We start from the raw sequence: 20,188 nt of genomic DNA, 5'->3' as shown, positions 1-20,188 counted from the left end.
GGGTAATGCCCTGGGCCTAGAGGGGCCGCAGAGCCCGCTGTGCCCCAAGTTAGCTGCAGCTCTAGTCCCCTCTGCTCCTTTTTCTCAGCTGCACGTCCCTCTCCCTGGTGCTCTGTCCACGCCTCTCCTGGCCAGTCTCCCACTTATCTTGTCCACTCTGGCCCCTTGCCCTGGTGAGGGGGAGACACACTGCCTGGCAGCCTGCCGTCCTGCTTTGCTGCTTCTAGACTCCGTGCACAGCTGTGGGAAGGGCCCGTCAGAATCGGGATGATGTGACACTGCTGGGCCAGGCGACCTGGGGCCGGGCTGCTTGTCAGGAGGGCAGCTAATCCATTTGGTGGGCGTGGGATGGGCCTTGGGCACAGGGGAAAACATGGATGCTGTGGGTGGGTGCATCCGATCTGAGGCCGCTGAGGAAGATTCCAGACCTGGGATCAGGGCACGAGGCATCTGGAAAGTGGTCGGGATATCTCCATTCCTTCGTGGAGTTAAACCCCAAGGAATGTCCTAGCTCTGCCCTTTTGGCTAAATGACCTTGGACGAGTTGCATAACCTCTTTGAGTCTCATCTGTAAATTGCGGGTAGTGATTCTGTGATGGTGGCTCTCAACAGCACCGGCTCCTGTGCATGAAGAAACGCTTTGTGAACCGCACACACAGGGCACGTTGGGGGTGCTTGTGCTTCGGGGCTTTGGGAGGAAGACACAGGAAAATCGGGAGCTGGCCGGGCAGGGTGGGGCGCCGTTCCCAGAGCAGTGGGCTCCCCTCTGCATTCCAGCCCATCGCTCCTTGAGGGGCCTGTGGCCTCTGGCCCTGCTGTATCCTGGGATGAAGAGCCCTTCCAGGGGGTGGGAGGCGGATGCTCCTGCTAGGGACAGCGGGGTAAGGGCACAGCTCCAGATTTGCCCTCAGGACCCATGGGGTGGCGGGGAGCGGCACGTGCCTGGCCCCAGCCCGCCCTGCCCTGTGCCTCACAGAACTGCAGGACCTCATGCACATCTCCCGGGCCCGGAAGCCGGCCTTCATCCTGAGCTCCATGAGGGACGAGAAGCGGACGTAAGTGTCGGGGGCAGGCTCATGGGCACGGCCTCTGCTGGGTGCCATGCAGCAGGCGTGGGACTTTTTCTAGTCTGTATCTGGCTCTGCAAGCTAGCTCGCGCTCTCTGTAGTTCACAGCAAAGAGACTGAGTCTTTAGGGAGGCTGGGCCTGCTTCTCCATCAATCACCATGCCGGCTCCGAGCCACACGGTGGAGCTGGCTGCGGCCCTGTCCCTTCTCTCCCCGACCCTGTCATGGGTTGTCCGGGGAGATGGCCCAGCTCTCCTCTGGAGAGAGCCCTCAGCTGCCTTGATGCTGAGGCTGCTTCCCTCTGATTCTACCCACTCCTTACCCTGCCTCCCTCCAAGAGCTAGTGGGTGGGTTGGTTCCCCAAGCATCTGCCGTATACCCAGGCCCATTCTAGGCGGCAGGCTGGGGTGATGGGCACAAAGAGAAGAAACCCAAGCCCTGTCCCTGAGGACAGTCCCTGGTGATAGTGGTTGTCAGAATCAGTGCCCGCCAGCTCGGCGAGTTACCAGGACAAACGTGTTTCCTATCAGCTGTGCTCTCTCCACCCTTCCCTGTAATGCTGGAGGTGGTTTATTTGTTCTCTGTTTTTTACTATCCTGTGTTCCTAACAGCCTTCCTAGGGAGGCGTTAGTAACCTTGTTTTGCAAATGCAGAACTTGAGGTTAAGTGACTTGTTTAAGGTCACACAGAGTCAGTGTCAGAGCAGACGCAGCCCAGGGCTTCCGAGTCCATGCCCTTTCTGCTCCTGCAGGCTGTCTCCTGGCTTCACCCCTAGTGCCCTCCCCTGCAGGGAAAGCTCTCTTCTCCCAGAAGCAGCTCCCAGGACCAGGCAGCCACATCGGTGGCTGGGCCTCTCCTCGTCAGAAGGCTCGGCTTCCCCTTGCTGTAGCCCACTCGTCTCCTTGGCCACCCCATGACATGCGCCCTGAGGGTGCACCTGCCCTATCGGCCGTCTCCCCGTTCCCTCCCATTGCGCCCCCCCTCTCACACACACCCCTGCGCAGGGGCCGAGCAGGGTACCAGAGGGAGGACTGACAGGTCCCCACCAGTAAGAGGAAGGAGGCGGCAGATTCTCCAGCAGGACTGGGGACTGCACAAGCCTGAGCGCCCTCCCTAGAGGTGGGGCTGAGACAAGAGTCAGGATACCCCTGTGAGGACCTCCCCACGCAGGTGTGTAAGGACCTCCCCACGCAGGTGTGTGAGCCACACAGCTCGGCCCTGCCCTCCATTGCCAGCCCCACATCTTCAGAAAGTCCTCTTGCCTCTTTGCTCCAGCCTCCCTGGCCAGGGGCCCTGCAGGCCTCCGGCGACAGCACCGCCTCCTCTGCCACGCTCTGGGCTTGCTGCAGGGCTGGGCAGCTTGTCCAGGAAAAGACGAGGGACCCCGGAGGCGGGCCGCGCAGGCTCCTTCATCTACCAGCTGTGTGTCCGTGGGACGCCTCCCGCCCGCAGAGCCGGGCCCTGCCCTCAGCGGGGGAAGAAAGGCAGCAAACAGTGACCAAAGTGACCAAAAGCAATTGCGGATGGAAGCGAGAAGGGCTGTGCACCGCAGAAGTGGGTGGGGCAGGAGCGGGCTGAGCGGGAGGGTCCCGATGGGGCAGGCTTCTCTCAGTGGTGACATTTAAGCTGAGATAGAAAGAAGAGGAGGAGACCGGAAGGAAGGTTCCAGGTCTGAGCACAGATGATAGAGGCCTTCTTCCCCAGGGCAGGGGCTGGGCATGGCGGGCCGTAGGGAGACGGGTCAGGATGTGTTGGAGAGTGTGTGACCCGGGAGTCCACAGACCCCGGTCCAGATCCACCTGTGTGACTCCGAGCTTCGTGTCCTCACAGATATGCACAGGGTGACAGGGAGTGTCCACCTGGAAGGGGTTTGGAGCATTTAAGTGAGTTCATGCTGGTGGAAGCTCCTTATGGCTCCTGACGCACAGACGGTCCTTCCGCCGTGCTGCTCCCACCTGGCTGGAGGGGCCTGACCTCCTTGGACACCCATTCCTTGTGGCCGCGGGAGAGCAGCCCTTCCCCCAGCCTTGTTTAATTCAAACAGACTTTTTATCAGGCACCTGCTTCGGGTCAGGTCTGGGACTAGGGATCTGGATCTGACCAAAACCAAGTGGCCTTAGGGAGCCCGTGTTCAAAGTTGGGGAGGCAGACCCAGGCGTCTGCTGAGGTGGCACATGGCCAGGGAGGTCTTCCCTGCCCCCTGCTGCCCTCACCTTCCTGTATCTTTCTCTCTATTGCACCTTTCGCCTCCTGAAGTACCGTGTTTATTCCTGTACTGACTTTGCTGCCGCCTCCCCAAAGCCCCGGTAGCACACAAGCTCCACAGGGCTTGGTCTCCACGTGCTCAAGCGGCTACCATGGGGCAGGTGCTCAGGGACACGGCATGCAAAGTGCCGGCTGTAATGGGACCCTCTTCTCTCCCACTGCTGTTCCCACCACAGCCGCGACCACCTGCTCTGCCTGGACGGAGGGGGCGTGAAAGGCCTCGTCATCATCCAGCTCCTCATCGCCATTGAGAAGGCCTCGGGCATCGCCACCAAGGACCTCTTTGACTGGGTGGCGGGGACCAGCACGGGGGGCATCCTGGCCCTGGCCATCCTGCACAGTGAGGGCAGCCCCTGGGCTGCGGAGGCAGGACGGGTTGGGGCTGAGGCCTGCCCTCAAATTGGGCTGAGTTTGTTCTCCGAGCTTTGCGGAGAACGTCATGGGGGAGGGGAGGGCCCATAGGCCCTTGGGGGGGGTGGCTGGGGTGTTGGGGTCCGAGGCTGGAAGGAGGAAGGGCTGGGGGGTGGGCTAGGGCGATGCCCACCCAGCCACAGAGGACAGAACTGGTTTCACTCTCAGCGTTGGGAGCATTTTTATACCGGTTGCCTCAACCATTGCTCCCCACGCCCCTGCAAGGCAGACACAGAAGGGCCTCAAAACTGCTGGAAATAAGGAAAAGCGTTCTGAGGGTGGGTGGAGCGAGGGTCTCAGGAATGAGGAGCCACCGAGTCACAAATGCCAGAGCCCTAGTCTGCACACTTCATTTTACCCACAGGGTAATGGAGGCCCTGGGGGGAGAGGTGACCCAAAGTCACATGGGCCACTGGAGGGCCTGCTGGGGCTAGGAGTCCCAAGGACGCCCATCCCAGCACTTCCCAGCGACACAGGCAACCCACGCAGTTTGCTGTCACTACAGCTTCCCAGAGGTGACGGGGCATTTTGCTTACTGGACGGACTTCCGGGTAGGCCTTGTCTCGGCTCGAGCGACGTCTCCTTTATGGAGCTGTCTGGGCTGCGTGATGCTGCATGTGGGGGGCCCCCTCAGAACGAGCTACCGCCCGGCGGGAATTGTCTCAGCATCCCTGACCGGGGGTCCCTGCCTGGGTTGGGTTCCATGCCCTCCAGCTCGTCCTGCAGATCTGAAGGCACCAGGAGAGGACCCTCCCCCTCCGGGACATCAAGGCCTTCGGGCCAGGCCTGTGCCGGGTGCTAGTCAGGTGCACGCCCCACCGCAAGGAGCCCCGGGTCCCATGGGGGAGGCATAGGCATCCGGGTGTTCCCAGTGTGAGGGGGCCATGGCCCGGCAGCCCAGGGTGTGTGTGGGAGGGACACGGGGCACAGCCAGCCCAGGAGGTGACCTAGAGCAGCGTCCCATGGGACTCTGGGAAGAGGAGGATTATCAGTCAGCAAGCTGCTGGGACTTCTGTCCCCTGGCCTCTGTGGCCCCGTGTCCCCTCTCTGGTCTTCCCTGAGAGAAGGGCCAGCTCAGGGCTGGCCTCTGCCCGGCTGGGCATGAGATCTGGGCGTGGAGCAGAGTGGGCAGAGGTTCTAGTTTCTCCTCCAGAAAGGGTCACTTCCTTCTTCAGGGGGCATTTATCCCCCATCCAGGGTCTTCAGGTGCCTGGGGGCTATGGAAGGGATCTGAGAAGATGCCTAGTTCATCCTCTCCTGGGGGCAGAAGCCCTCCTCTCCGCAGCCCCCCGCTCGCACACCCCTGGGCCGGCTGAGGCGTGCTGGGCGGTTTCTCTGTCCTGTGAGGTGCAGCCTGCCCCTTGGAAGCCGTCTGTTCTCACGGGACAGGGCTGGTCTTTCTCTTCCATGGCAAACGGGGTGGATCTAGATTTATAAGCTTTTACACATTCAGGACCCCTTCTTTAAAGAAAAAATACAAATTACGAGTACAAGATTAAGTGCCGAGCCTTGGGGCTGCCGAAGGGGGTTTCTGCCTGTGGGGGAAGTTGCAGAGGAGGGTCCCAGGGGCCCCAGCTTGGTTGGTGCTTTGGTAAATCTGCCCCCCGCCCCCCGCTGGATCCTGTGCTCAGGCCCCCTGTCAGGGCAGCCCTCGCGTCTCTCCCCACCTCCGACCCCCTTGTTCCTAGGCAAGTCCATGGCCTACATGCGTGGCATGTACTTTCGCATGAAGGATGAGGTATTCCGGGGCTCTCGGCCCTACGAGTCGGGGCCCCTGGAGGAGTTCCTGAAGCGGGAGTTTGGAGAGCACACCAAGATGACGGATGTCAAGAAACCCAAGTAAGGCTCCTCCTCCCCCTCTTCGGGGGCACAGCGGCTTTGGCCCCAGCCACGCACCCCGTCGGCTCCTCCTGGGAGCAGAGGGCTCCCTGCCCTGGTCTGCTTAAAGCTGAATGGGGGGGGTGGGGGGCGGGGCGGCTGGGGGACACAGGTGCAGAGCACCCTCGACCCATGTCTGATGTTTTTCCACCCGAACAGCACATCCCTGGGTCAAAGGGGGTCGGTTCTCATCCCTCACACACACGCTTGCTGAGCACAGCTCTGCCCCCGGCACTGCGTGTGTGCGTGTGCGTGTGTGTGTGTGAGTGTGTGTGCGTGAGATGGGGTGATGCAGCCATCAGGTGGGAAGGCTTACGATCTGGTTAGGAGATAAAGTGACCTAAAAAAATGGCAGCCACGCAAGGCAGCATGTACTTATTAAGAGGTTCCAGAAGAACCTTCAGCACCACCACTTCTTTGCAGTATTTATTTCCCATCCTGGAATTACATTATTGTCTGCCTGATGCCTGGCTCGCCTGCCAGACTGTGAGCTCCATGAAGCAGGAACGTGACTGCCTTGTTTTTCTGTTGCCCCGGTGTCTAGCACAGTGCCTGCCCCAGAGCAGGCCCCTGAAAAGTGTTCAGCAACTGACCATCTGTGGAAGCAAGGGGGAGAAAGGACTGAGAACAAGGTGGTCAGGGAGGGCTTCCTGGAGGAAGTGAGATGTGAGCGAGCCCTGGAGGGTTAGGAGGATTTCTTTGCATAGTAAAGCTTTTTTTTTTTCCATTTAAGAATAATACAGTCTTTTAAGAAAATTTGGAAGTTACGGAAAGTAAAAAGAAGAGGAAAATATCCAAGATTTATTAACCAAAAGTTAATGTTTTGAAAAACATTTTTTGTATATTTTATCCTAGACAGTTTTTTTTCTTTTTTATGGTGAAATAGAACATACATTTAGAAAAGTACATTAAACAGTTCCATGAATAATTCTAAAGCAGACACCCACATACGACCACCAGCCAAGTCCAAAAGCCCCTTGAGTGTGTGACGGCCCCCATCATAGTTCCTGCTCCCCCCCACCTCCCACGGAGGTAACTGCTCTCCTGTGACCTGGATTTCCTGTCTAGTTTCGGCGCCTGAATGCAGCCCTGAGCACGGTTTTGGTCCTGCCTGTCTCTGGGCTTGGACAGAATCCTTTTGTGTGTTATCCTTCCTTCTGCCAATGCCACATTCATCGGCATGGTCCCTACCGTTGGGTGAAGCTGTGCTTCATTCATTCTCACGGCTCCTATGACTATGCCCCCACGGTTTATTTCTCCAGATACCTTCGACGGGCACTTGGGTCATTCCGTTTGGGCCTCTTGAGTCTGCAGTGGACATCTTGGGACTTATCAGAAGACCCCGTGGGGCACATGCCTAGGAGTAGAGCTGCCAAGTCTGCTTGGCCTCAACCCTTAGATTCTGCCCAGCTGTTTTCCAAAGTGGTGGTTTCTATTTCCACTCCTGTTAGCCATGTTTGAGAGTTCCTGGCACTCTGCATTCTTGCTTATTGTCAAACCAATTTAGCTTTATAACGTTTTTGTCTTTATAAATCTGGGGTGAAAGGTACTGTCTCTGTTGATTGGAATTTTCATTTTCCTGATTACTAGTGAGGTTGAACACCTTTTCATATGTTTAGAGGCCATCTGGATTTCCTCTTTTATAAAGTTCCTATTCAAGTGTTTTACCCATTTTTGGCAAAATTGGGTTGTGTGCTGGGGGTTATGAGGCTTCTTAATTCTCTTTTTTATATTTTGAAAACTAGTCCTTTGATGGATCTCTTCTCCCACTCTAGGCTTGTCTTTTCACTCTCCTTACGGTGTTTTGTTGATGAACAGATGTTCTTAATGCAGTAGAATTTAGAAATGTTTTCCTTATTATGATTTGTGCTTTTTATATCCATTCAATAACCCTTCCTTAACTGGAGGCATGAAGCTGCTTTCCTGGGTCTCAGGTCAGGAAGCTCCCTCGATCTGCCTATCACGTTTAGGTCTTTTATCAACCTGGAGTTGATTTTCTATCAGGAGAAATCCAATTTCCTGTTTTCCCCACAAATAACCAGTTTCCCCAGCCTCATCTGTGAAAAGTCTGTCTTTCCCTCCACATCGCAGGCCTTGCTTCCTCTGCAGTGGGTCCAGGGTCTTTCTTGGGTCTGTTTTTGACCACGGAGCCCTTATTCTGCAGTGTTTATAGCAAGTTTATAGCAGGGCTTCCCACCTTGTCCTTCTTCAGGGCTATTGTTGGAGGCCCTTTAGAGAAGTAGTTAAGAGCATGTACCCTGAAGTTTCCTTTTCTAGAAAATGGGAATAATATACTACCTGCTTCCTGGGGCTTTCATGAGAAGTAAAAAAGTTGTGTTTATAAAGCACGTAAAAAGCACCTAGCACATAGAAGTGCTGTATAAGATGTGGGTTACTTGTTGCTATTTGCGCTTCCATAGAAATTGTAGAATCAGACTGTCAGATTCTACAGAAAAGCAAATCCTGTTGGGATTTTGATTGTGATTACATTGAATCTGTATGCTTTATTTTTTTCTTATTGAAGTATACTTGATTTACAGTGTTGTGTTACTTTCTGGTGTACAGCAGTGATTCAGTTATACACACACACATGTATTCTTTTTCATATTCTTTTCCATTGTGGTTTATTATAGGATATTGAATATAGTTCCTTGTGCTATACAGTAGGACCTTGTTGTTTATCTATTATATATATAAGAGTTTGTTGTGAGCTTATTTAGGGGAGAATTGACATCTTAAAACACCAAGTCTTCCAATTAGGGAACATAGCAAAACATTCCATTTGTTTAAAGTTTGTCAGTACAGTTTTATAATTTTATCTATAGCAGTCTTACACACCTGTTATTTTTATTCTTAAGTACTGCATATATTTTGTGCTACTGTAAATTATACATTTTTAAACATTTCATTTTCTAATTGGGGTTGGTATTTAGAAATACCATTTGTTTATTTTTAAAATTTTAATTGTGGTAAGATAACATAAAATTTACTATCTTAATCATTATTTTCATCTTAACCATTTTTAAATGTACAGTTCAGTAATGTTAAGTATATTCACATTGTTGTGCAGCTAATCTCCTGAACTCTTTCATCTTGTAAAACTGAAACTCTGTACCCATTAAACAACGTCCCCATTCCTCCCCTCCCCCAGCCCCTGGCAACCACCATTTTACTTTCTGTCTCCATAAGTTGACTCCTCAAAGTACCTTTTGTAAGTGGGATCATACGGTATTTGTCTTTTTGTGACTGGCTTATTTCACTTAGCATAATGTCCCCAAGGTTCATCCATGTTGTAGCATGTGACAGAATTTCCTTCCTTTTTAAGACTGAATAATATTTTATTGCATTTGTAGACCATATGTTTATCCATTCATCTGTTGATGGGCGTCTGATTCATTCCACCTTTAGCTTCATTGTTGTGAATAATGCTGCTATGCCCCCGGGTATACACAAAACTGTTTGGATCTCTGCTTTCAATTCCTGGTGCCTTTTACAGAGAGGATTCTGATGGGTTCAATTTGCTAATATTTTGTTTAGGATTTTTATATCCGTGTTCATGAGTGAGATTGACCTGTTCTTTCCCATTTTTAGGTTGCAGGGTTTTGGGTTTTTTTAAATTAATTAATTTATTTATTTATGGCTGTGTTGGGTCTTCGTTGCTGTGCGAGGGCTTTCTCTAGTTGCGGCGAGCGGGGGCTACTCTTCATCGCGGTGCGCGGGCCTCTCACTATCGCGGCCTCTCTTGTTGCGGAGCACAGGCTCCAGACGCGCAGGCTCAGTAATTGTGGCGCACGGGCTTAGTTGCTCCGCGGCATGTGGGATCTTCCCAGACCAGGGCTCGAACCCGTGTCCCCTGCATTGGCAGGCAGATTCTCAACCACTGCGCTACCAGGGAAGCCCAGGGTTTTGGTTTTGAGGAAGTGTCTCTTCTTTTTCTTTTTTCCAGAAGAGTTAATATAATAGTGATTTTATTTCTTCCATGAATATTTGGTAGAACTTGCCAGTGAAGTCATCTAGGCCTGGAGTTTGCTTGGTAGGAAAATTTTTAATGACGGAATTAATTTCTTTAATGGTTATAACACTATTCAGGGTTTCTAAATGTCTTTTTGAGTTAGTTTTGGTTAAATTATGTTTTTCTAGGAATATGTCCATTTCATAATAAATCTTCAAATTTACTGACATAGAGTTGTTCCAAAATTCTCTTACTATCTTCAGTGTCTGCAGCACCTGCTGTGATGGCCCCCTTCATTCCTGATTATTTACACCTCCTCTTTTCAAATTATAGTCTTGCTACTACAAGTTTTTTAATTGGATTAGTCTTTCAAAAAACCAACTTTGAGCTATTTATTGGCTCTCTATTGTATGTACGTTTTCCGTTTCATTAATTTCTGCTCTTATATATTTACTCCTTCTTGTATGTTCTTTGGGCTTATTTGGCTGTTCTTTTTTTAACTTCTTGAAATAAATGTTTTGCTCATTGATTTTTTGGCCTTTTTTCTCTTCTACTATATAATATATGTATATATATTATGTGTGTGTGTGTGTGTACGTATGTAAACCTAAACATTTTCCTCCAGGTACTGCTTTAATTACAGTCTATAAGCACAATTATGATTTTTCAGTTCAAAAATATTTTCTAATATTTATTATTATTTTTTAACCGTAGGTTATTAAAAATGGTGTTTCTCAATTTCTAAACTTAGGGATTTTTCAAGTTATCTTTTTGCTATTAATTGCTTTGTAGCCAGGGGACATGCTCTGTTTGATTCTGGTCCTTTACAATTATTGAGACTTGATTTGTGGCCTTCCTCAGTCGGTTTTTGTAGATGTCCCATGTGTAATTTAAAAGAATGTGGGGCTTCCCTGGTGGCGCAGTGGTTGGGAGTCTGCCTGCCAGTGCAGGGGACACGGGTTCGAGCCCTGGTCTGGGAAGATCCCACATGCCGCGGAGCAACTAGGCCCGTGAGCCACAACTACTGAGCCTGCGCGTCTGGAGCCTGTGCTCCGCACGCAACAAGAGAGGCCGCAACAGTGAGAGGCCCGCGCACAGCGATGAAGAGTGGCCCCCGCTCGCCACAACTAGAGAAAGCCCTCGCACAGAAACGAAGACCCAACACAGGCCAAAAATAAATAAATAAATAAATAAAATTTAAAAGAATGTGGATTCTTCATTGAATGCCAATATTTATACATGTTGATTGAGTCATATTGGCTAGAAGCATTGTTAAAATTTCCAAATCTTCTGTATGTATACTAATTTTTTTGTCCACTTCTTCTGTCAATTACTGAGAGAGATACATTGAAGTCTTCCACTCTGGGGATTTGCCTTTTGACCCTTTACTTCTGTCAATTTTTACATTAATATTTTGACACTATGAAATTAAGTACATGTAAATTTAAGTTTTTATGAATCTTTCCGGTGACTGGAAAAAGCTCTCTTTATCTCTAAGAATACTTTTTGCCTTAATTTTGTCTGATATTAATATAGTTATACTAGCTTTCATTGGTTATATTTGCATGGTATGTCTGTGCTCATGCTTTAATTCAGCCTTCTTGATCCTTACGTTTTACATGTCTCTCTTGTAAATAGCCTATAGTTGGATTTGTTCTTTATCTAATCTGTGCATTTAGTCTATTTATACATTTTTATTGCATAGTAATATATTTATTTAAGTTATTTAATTAGTTAAGTCTGATTTAGCTGATTGGTTTGGGTATCAGAACCTTCATATAGTTAATCTAATAGTTTATATGGCTGATCCATTTATACTTACATAATTACTCATATTTTGGGGATGACATATGCTATACTATTTTGTTCCGTGTTTCTTGCCTTCTTTTGGATTTACTGAATAGTTTTAATCATTACATTCCACCCCCAACCCAATAGTTTGAAATTTATGCACTCATTTCTGTTGTCTTTTTTTTTAGTGCGTATTATAGAAGTCTAAATTTAATTGATACCATTATCCCCCCTCAGATAATCAAGGATTTTTTTTTTTAAAGAAAATTGCAGAAGAATTTGGATGGCACAAACTCATTCTTTTTTTTTTTAATTTAATTTTATTTATTTTTTATACTGCAGGTTCTTATTAGTTATCCATTTTATACATATCAGTGTACACATGTCAATCCCAATCTCCCAGTTCATCCCACCACCACCCCCCACCCCCCGCTTTCCCCTCTTGGTGTCCATACATTTGTTCTCTATATCTGTATCTATATTTCTGTCTTGCAAACCAGTTCATCTGTACCATTTTTCTAGATTCCACATATATGCGTTAATATACGTTATTTGTTTTCCTCTTTCTGACTTACTTCACTCGTATGACAGTCTCTAGGTCCATGCCATCTTATGGGAAAACCCAAACGAACTTTTTGGCCAACCCAGTAATTACTTTTCTGAATTTTAAATCTATCTCATTTTTTTAAACCTCACAAGATATTGTTTGTTGAAGTTGATGTTTATTTATATTTATCTAGCGGTGAGCTGGGAAACCAGATCTGTAGGGGGATAAAACCCTGGTTTGTAGTGTTTGCCAATTCCCATGGCATAAATACCCCCACCATGGCTGATTTCAAGCTACCAACAGTTTAACAACCAGCTCATGAGATTTAGCAATAGGTTCTCACAAGCCAGTATGAGCTGGCTCCAGCTCATGTATGTGTGTATGTATACGAGTATGCATATGTGTGTGTGTGTATGTATACATGTGTATCACTTCTTTGCTTTACAGTCTTTCCTGTGACCACCTTCCTCCTGCCTAAAGTACCTTCTTTTGCCTTTCCCATAGAGATGGTCTGCTGGTAGTGAATTCTCCACTAACAGAGTTGTTTGAAAATAGGTTTATTTCACTCTCATCATTTGAAACTAGTTGTATTTCACCCTCATCAGTTGAACATTCTTTTACTTCTCTCTTATTCTTGTTGAGTATAGAATTCTAGGCTGGTGATTTTCTTGTAGAACAAGAAAGATATCATTCTATACCTTTTAGCATCCATTGTTACACTTGCGGTCAATTTCAATTTAACTCTTGCTCCTTTGAAAGTAAGTAGTCTTTTTTCCTCTGGATGCTTTTATTTATGTGTTTGTTTATTTGTTTTTGGTGCTCTACAGTTGCACTATGATATATCTAGTTATGAATTCCTTCTAATTTATCCTGCACGGGATTTGTTGGCCTTCTTAAATCTTTGGATTCATGTCTTTCTTCAGTTCTGGAAGCCTGAGTCATTATCTGTTCAGCCTTGCCTCTGCCTAATTTTCTCTTGCCTCTCCTTCTGGAACTCCAGTTAAAAATGTTACAGCTTTTCTGTCTTTCATGTCTTTTAACTTCTCCTGTATATTCTTTCATTTTATCTCTCTGAGTTGCATTCTGGATAATTTCTTCTTACCTATTTTCCAATTCACTAATTCTCTCTTTAACTTTATCTGATTTTCCATTTAACCTATTCGTTGAGTTTTTATTTATTTATTTATTTAAATTTCTAGAAGTACTCTTTGTTTTTTCTTCAGATCTTCTAGGTCATTACTTATAGTTTTCTATTCCCTGAAAATATTATCAAGCTTGTGTTTGATGTCTTTCAACATTGTAAGCATAGCTGTTTGTTTGTTTTTTATAATTTTATTTTATTTATTTATTTTTGGCTGCATTGGGTCTTCATTGCTGCACGTGGGCCTTCTCTAGTTGCTGCAAGTGGGGGCTACTCTTCATTGCAGTGCATGGGTTTCTCATTGCGGTGGCTTCTCTTGTTGTGGAGCATGGGCTCTAGGCACACGGGCTTCAGTAGTTTTGGCATGCGGGCTCAGTAGCTGTGGTTCACGGGCTCTAGAGCGCAGGCTCAGTAGTTGTGGTGCATGGGCTTAGTTGCTCCTCAGCATGTGGGATCTTCCCGGACCAGGGCTCAAACCCGTGTCCCCTGCATTGGCAGGCAGATTCTTAACCACTGTGCCACCAGGGAAGTCCCAAGCATAGCTGTTTTACAGTCTTTTGAGGATTCAAATAACTGCTGTCTATGTAGGTATGTTTTGCTGTTTATGTTGTTTATGCTTATTCTTATTCATGGTGTTTTATTCCTTGATGTCCCCCTCCCCACCTTTTTTGGAACTGTGTGGTATTCCTTAGTGTTGAGAAATATGTGCAGATTCTGTGAAGCCTAGAATGAGGGTATCTTCTCCAGAGTGTCTTATGTTGTATCTTCCAGGTACCCACGTACAGTAGCATCTAGGATCACTGTAACTAAATTCTTGGCATGAAGGTTTTGGAACTTCCCCCCAGGTGATGTGAATTTAGACTACAGATCTGCAGGAGGGTTAGTTTGTGGTTATACATTTTCAGGGATTTTTTTTTTTTCTCCTTTCTTTGTTTAATGCCAGCCAACTTTACTCACAGCCTCCAGGGGTGGGAAAGGGGCAGGTTTATTTCTGGTTTACCCTTATCCAAGGGAGTAGCCCTTTGGGATTACAACCTAATATGGGGAGGGTCTCCCATTAGATCCCTAACCTTTAGTGAACCCTGGGCTTTGACTTCTGTCCCTCTGGCCCCATGAGGCCATCAGCATGGAAGTTCAAATTGATAGTTCGGTGTCTGCCTTCAGGTCAGAGATGGATCTGTGCTCCATTTACCTCTGTGAGTTCTTGCTTATCCTCAGAGTTTACACTCATTTTCCTTTCTATCTTATCAGATCTTCTGTGCTTTTTTTTTTTTGAATTTTTGAATTTTATTTAATTTATTTTCTTATACAGCAGGTTCTTATTAGTCATCAATTTTATACACATCAGTGTATACATGTCAATCCCAATCACCCAATCTTCTGTGCTTTAAAGATCAAAAAAAATTTTTTTTTCCAGCATTTAGTTTTTTGTTCATTGAGAGGTATGTTCAAATAACCTTTCCGCAAGATTCTTAGAGGTGGAAAACTAATCTTTTTTTCCCATGCATAGTTTTTGTTCCCTTTTCTTTATATTTTTCATTGTAACAAACACATTTCTGTGTTAGTCTCAACTCCTTGCTAGTGTAATTTGAAATGGCTGCAAAACATTCCATTGTTTAGGCACGCCCTCCTATTATTTCCATGTAGAGCGTTCACTTTTCACTGTAATAAATTACACTGCATGAATAGCTTTAAACAAAAAGCTTTCATTGTAACCAAGATTATTCCTTTAGGCTGGATTTTCCAAAACGGAATTCCCAGATAAAAGAGCCAGGACAGGTCTTCCCTGGTAGCGCAGTGGTTAAGAATCTGCCTGCCAGTGCAGGGGACACGGGTTCGAGCCCTGGTCCAGGAAGATCGCACATTGGAGCAGCTGGGCCTGTGCGCCACAACTACTGAGCCTGCGCTCTAGAGCCCGTGAGCCACAACTACTGAACCCGTGTGCCACAACTACTGAAGCCCACGCGTGTCTAGAGCCCGTGCTCCACAACAAGAGAAGCCACCGCCATGAGAAGCCTGCGCACCTCAACGAAGAGTAGCCCCCGCTCGCCGCAACTAGAGAAAGCCCTCGTGCAGCAATGAAGACCCAACACAGCCGAAAATAAATTTTTAAAAAAAGAGCCAGGACATTTGTAAGGATCTGAATACATATTGGTTTCCAAGGGGGCTGTGTCAGTCTACACTCCCCTCAGTATTTAAGGATGTCTGAGTCTCTTGAGACAGGAGTCTTCTTTAATAGGTTGTAGACTCACATGGTAGAACACTGATTAGGTATCAGAGATGACTCGCTGAAAAGTCTCCCCCGACTCCTGTCCTGGAGCTGCAGCCCCTAAGCAGTCCCTTGTCCCAGAGGCAGCTCACTGTTGCCAGGTTCTGCACATGGGTCCTTCCAGAGTTGGTCCTCTGACCACGCAGATAGGTACATAGGGTCTTTTGGGGTTTGTTTTTAAATAAATGGTGGCATGTTACACACACCGTCCTGAACCTTGCTTTTTCCACTTAAATATAAATCTTGGCGCTCACCATCCATCAGTACATGAAGCAATACCTCAGCCGTTCTCCAGCAACACAGACCCCACTGCGCAGAGGAGCCACGGAGCATGAACCGTCCCACTGGTGGACCTTTAGTTGTTTCCAGTCGTTTGCTTTAATGCCATTAATAGCCTAGTGTGTGCCCATCTCCCCACACATGTGGGAGGGTCTTAGGATGGGTTCCCAGAAGTAGGAATGCTGAGTTTAAGAATTAATGCGTCGGCAGTTTGGACAAAAATTGCCAAAGGTGGATTGTCAAGGGCGGATGGGTCAGTGGCTTCAGTGTCCTGCTCCTTCTTTCTCTTCAGGGTCATGCTGACAGGGACACTGTCCGACCGGCAGCCGGCTGAACTCCACCTCTTCCGGAATTACGAGGCTCCAGAGGGTGTACGGGAGCCTCGTGTCGGCCAGAACGTTAACCTAAAGCCTCCAACTCAACCCTCAGGTTAAAACCATGCTTGATGCATCTGTGGGAAGTGATTGGCCCGAGAGGCTGCAGGTTGGTGGGTGGGAGTCGCAAGCTTGCTGCCAGGCACCCCCAGCTCACCACCATCCCACCCACTGCCCTGGTCTTCCCTCCCAAGGGTATCAGCTGAGGGCTGGCAGAGCCGGGGAGCCATCAGGCCTCGGGCAGGTTGCACCCTGCCTTCCACCAGGATGGCGGGGCCAGACGGCATGGCCTGTCGGTCCTGCTTCTGAAGAGTCCCCAGCCTCACCCTCGTCCCACAGTGCCACGTGCACACACACACACACACACACCCTTAGATCTGAAACGCACATCTCTTGTGCCACTGGGCCCCCTCCTCCCCCACCCCCAGAGCAGCTGGTGTGGCGGGCAGCCCGGAGCAGTGGGGCAGCCCCCACCTACTTCCGGCCCAGCGGGCGCTTCCTGGATGGCGGGCTGCTGGCCAACAACCCCACGCTGGACGCCATGACGGAGATCCATGAGTACAACCAGGACTTGATCCGCAAGGTGAGAGCCACCTCGGGTTGGAGGGGCTGGACGTGACCGCCCACAGCGGCCTCTCCTGTTTCTGCAAACCTTGACTGTACTCCTGGGCTGACTCCTGGGAGAACAAATGGCTTTTCTTCATGCGTTCATTCATTTGTGCACTTAACAGCAATTTTATGTCACACTCGAACCTGCCTGATTGGTGGTGTCTGCCCGAAGCACTGTGCTAAGAGGGATTCTGAGGCCCAATCCGGACTAGGTGGTGAAAGGTGTTATGATCAATTAACAGCATCTGCTGTTTGTGGGGAGGACAGCATGCATACCAGTATGTGCCAATCACGGGCCTAGCCACGCTGCCCGGCCTGGAGACACACGCTTGCCCTTGGGGAGCTCACATTTAGGGGAGACAGTCCATAAACGAGGACACATCCATCCGCGTGTTTTAGGTGCTGTGACAGAACTGTGCAGGGGCCCAGGAGCATCACCCCTGCTGAGAGACATGAGGGCTCAGAAAGGGCTCACAGAGGAGGGGAGCCCATGCTGAGGCCTTTGGGGATGGGGCAGTGCAGTCAGTGATCCAGAGGAAGAGAAGCGACCCTCAGCCCGAGGAGCTTAGTGCAGAGGTGGGCAAGGCCCACTCACGTTAGGAGAAGCAGTGTGGTGCAGGGGCCTCTGGGTCTGGGGCCTGTCTCTGCCCGTGCTTCACTTCAACCACTGCCTAGGGCTATTGATAGTACCTGCCTGGGGACTGTCATGAGGCTTCCGTGGCCTCTTATCTGTGAAGTGTTTAGAACAGCGCCTGACCCTGAGTGTGCCACATCCTTGTTGGCTGTAGTTGTCACTGCGGTCATCACCAAACCCCTGATGAAGCCCCAGGCGGCAGGGAGGTGAGCGCCCTCTAGGGGCCAGATGTGCAAGGGCAGGCTTCCTGGAGGAAGAGGGAATCAGTGAGAGACTGGGATGGCGAAGGGTGCTCAAACATCACCCGTCTGAGTGGATGGGGAGCCTGGGTAGGTGGGTTGCCAAGGTTGCCCAGAAGATTGGCAGCAGAACTTGTTCCGAAGCAAAGGAGAGGCAGCACAGGCTGTGCTTCTGCCACAGGAGGCCTGTACTCTTCACAATCCCCCAGGGAGCCTCTCTTACCCCTGGGTGCCCCCGATCTGTGGGGCAGGCCTCCTCTGACCTGTCCTGTCCCAACAGGGTCAGAGCAACAAGGTGAAGAAGCTCTCCATTGTCGTCTCCTTGGGGACAGGGAGGTCCCCGCAGGTGCCTGTGACCTGTGTGGACGTCTTCCGTCCCAGCAACCCCTGGGAACTGGCCAAGACTGTTTTTGGGGCCAAGGAACTCAGCAAGATGGTGGTGGACTGTGTGAGTATGGGCCCCTCCCAAGGCCCACTTCCCTTGGGATCTCAGCCCCAGGATGAGGCTTTCCGTGGGACCCTGGGTGTCATGGGGATGGCAGGACTCTGTTGACCCTCCTCAGCCAGCTCAGGGCAGGGGCTGTTCCCCTATACAGTGTCTCAGTGCTGGCAGGGACCTTTGGTGACCACCTACGGTGGGATTTCCAAGCATTTTTTAGCTGTGGATTCCTTCCTTCAAACACAGCCCATGTGGAAGCCCAGAATGTCAGATGGACAAAAGCTAAGGGGGCAGGGAGGTGGAGGCCTGTCCACTCAGCCCCTCCAAGCTCACTGACCCTGAACGCTGCCGAGCCACCTGTCAAAGCCACAGACCGTGCCCCTTTGCATAACTGGGACAGTCACTGCAGCCCAGAAAGGGGGATTTGCCCCAAGTCACTCTGCTGACAGGGGGCTAAGCCAACCTGGAACCTGGGGACCCCAGGCAGGGGCTGTGTGTGTGGTGTGTGCTGGACGCTCACAGAGGCTGCTTCTCACCAGTGCACAGATCCGGATGGGCGGGCCGTGGACCGGGCCCGGGCCTGGTGCGAGATGGTTGGCATCCAGTACTTCAGGTGAGGGCTCTGCTGGCCCCAGTCCCCAGCCTGGACTTTCCCTTTCCCCAAGGGGCTGCTCTGTGTCCCGAGTCCGCCCCAGTCCTAGCTCTCGTCCCCTACCCAGGCCAAGTGTCCTGGGTGTGACCCCTCCTCCTTGACCCGGACAGATTGAATCCCCAGCTGGGGACAGACATCATGCTGGACGAGGTCAGTGACACGGTGCTGGTCAACGCCCTGTGGGAGACTGAGGTCTACATCTACGAGCACCGGGAGCAGTTCCAGAAGCTCATCCAGCTGCTACTCTCACCGTGAGGCCGCCAGGCCCCCAGCCGTCCCCACCCCACCCCGCCCACCCAGGCCCAGCTGGGAGGCTGGGCGAGGCCCAACCACCGCTGGGAGGCTGGGCAGAGCCAGGCCCAGGCGGCTCTGTGTCCACAGACCCGGCCTAGGGGGGCGCCGGGCTTCCTGCCTAAGGCTGGTCCTCAGGCCTCTCTCCCCCCCCCTCTGTCCCCGCCTGCTGGCACTTTGTGTCCTTCCAGCTTAGAAAGCCTCAAGCCTCACTCAGGCTGCTCCCTGACCCCCAAGGTGGCTCAAACACTAAGGCCTCCCAGAGGGCCCAGGTTCTTCCCGGGCCCCTGGAGCTGCAGAGACCCCTTCTACCCTCTGCCCTCTCCGCTGGGGGTGGAGCTAGAGAAACGGGCCATCACCACCCCATCGGGAGGGGAAACCTAGGAGTGGGGTGTCCCATTCGACTTTGCCCCTCCACATACCCAGCCGCCCACCCACGAGCTCTCTGCAGCTCTCAGAGGTCGCTCCCGTGACGTCAGTTATCCTTCCCGACAGGAAGTGGTTTACGACAGGAGAGGGGCCCCAGGGGCTGCCCCAAGCTGTGAAATAAATGGTTCGATTCTGGTTTGCCTGTGTTGTGTGCACTGTGGTGTGAGTGCCCCCCACCCGCCAGCCCCCCTCGGCCTTGACCTTCAGCCTTGGCTGTCACCTGCCTGTGCCCACGCAGACGGATGGAAGCTCTGGTTCCCAGGCTCTGCGGGCCAGGGACACCTCTTCTCTTTAGGCCTCCCCAAATCAGGGCCTGGGGGTGTGCAGAGGCGGCCGCCAGGCCCGCCTGCCCCACGGTGGAGGGCGAGGGAGAGCCCCACTTGCCAGAGGAGGGGATGAGACCCAGAGAGGGCAGGGGGCTCGGGCACCGTCACACAGCAAGTGACCAGGGCCAAAGCGTGCCCGCAGGTCTGTGCAAATCCAGGGTTTGTGCTGTCTCGTCTCTGGGGGGGGGACAGCGGGCGTAGGAGCCTCAGCCCCTGGGCTGCAGGTCTGAGGGGCTCAGGGCAGAGAGGGGGCCTGAGAACAGTGACGAGCCGTGGGTGCCTTCCGCCTGCAGGGACGGACTGCCAGGGAGGGTCCGGGGGTGGTCACTGCACAGCTCGAGCCCAATAGGGTGGGCACTGCCCAGTGTAGGTAGGTGGGAGGGCGGGGGTCCCCCAGAGCTAGGGGTCCCTGCTGGCCTGGGAGAGGCTCTTCCTTGAAGAGGAGGTGACCCAGGAGAGTGGCCATCCGTGCGTGCCCACCAGTCCGCGGCTCAGAGGGGTAAATAATTGAAGGGCAGGTCACACGAACCCGCCCGCGTCACAGAATGCCTTCCCCGCCGGGTCTGGTTACGCCCCAGATCGCATTCTGACATCC

At 50.9% G+C, this 20,188-nt stretch overlaps 1 protein-coding gene across 6 annotated transcripts in view; it reads left to right on the top strand.

The window, feature by feature from the left end:
• The window catches only part of PLA2G6 (phospholipase A2 group VI), a 51,255-nt gene extending 31,849 nt beyond the window's left edge, over positions 1–19,406 (top strand). For 5 of the 6 annotated variants that reach the window (XM_059936952.1, XM_059936954.1, XM_059936949.1 and 2 more), the window contains 8 exons: positions 977–1,055; positions 3,509–3,672; positions 5,432–5,582; positions 15,893–16,029; positions 16,403–16,557; positions 17,737–17,904; positions 18,435–18,508; positions 18,658–19,406. In XM_059936952.1, coding sequence (XP_059792935.1) covers positions 977–1,055; positions 3,509–3,672; positions 5,432–5,582; positions 15,893–16,029; positions 16,403–16,557; positions 17,737–17,904; positions 18,435–18,508; positions 18,658–18,802 — 1,073 coding nt within the window. In that variant the 3' untranslated portion in view covers positions 18,803–19,406. Of the gene's footprint in view, positions 1–976; positions 1,056–3,508; positions 3,673–5,431; positions 5,583–15,892; positions 16,030–16,402; positions 16,558–17,736; positions 17,905–18,434; positions 18,509–18,657 lie in introns of those variants that run through there. The other variant, XM_059936953.1, reaches the window with a different exon arrangement.
• Positions 19,407–20,188: the final 782 nt, after the last annotated feature.

This window comes from Balaenoptera ricei, chromosome 10 (genome assembly GCF_028023285.1).
Source record: "Balaenoptera ricei isolate mBalRic1 chromosome 10, mBalRic1.hap2, whole genome shotgun sequence".
In the NCBI taxonomy this organism is placed as follows: domain Eukaryota; kingdom Metazoa; phylum Chordata; class Mammalia; order Artiodactyla; family Balaenopteridae; genus Balaenoptera; species Balaenoptera ricei.
This window is presented reverse-complemented; position numbering and strand designations above follow the sequence as displayed.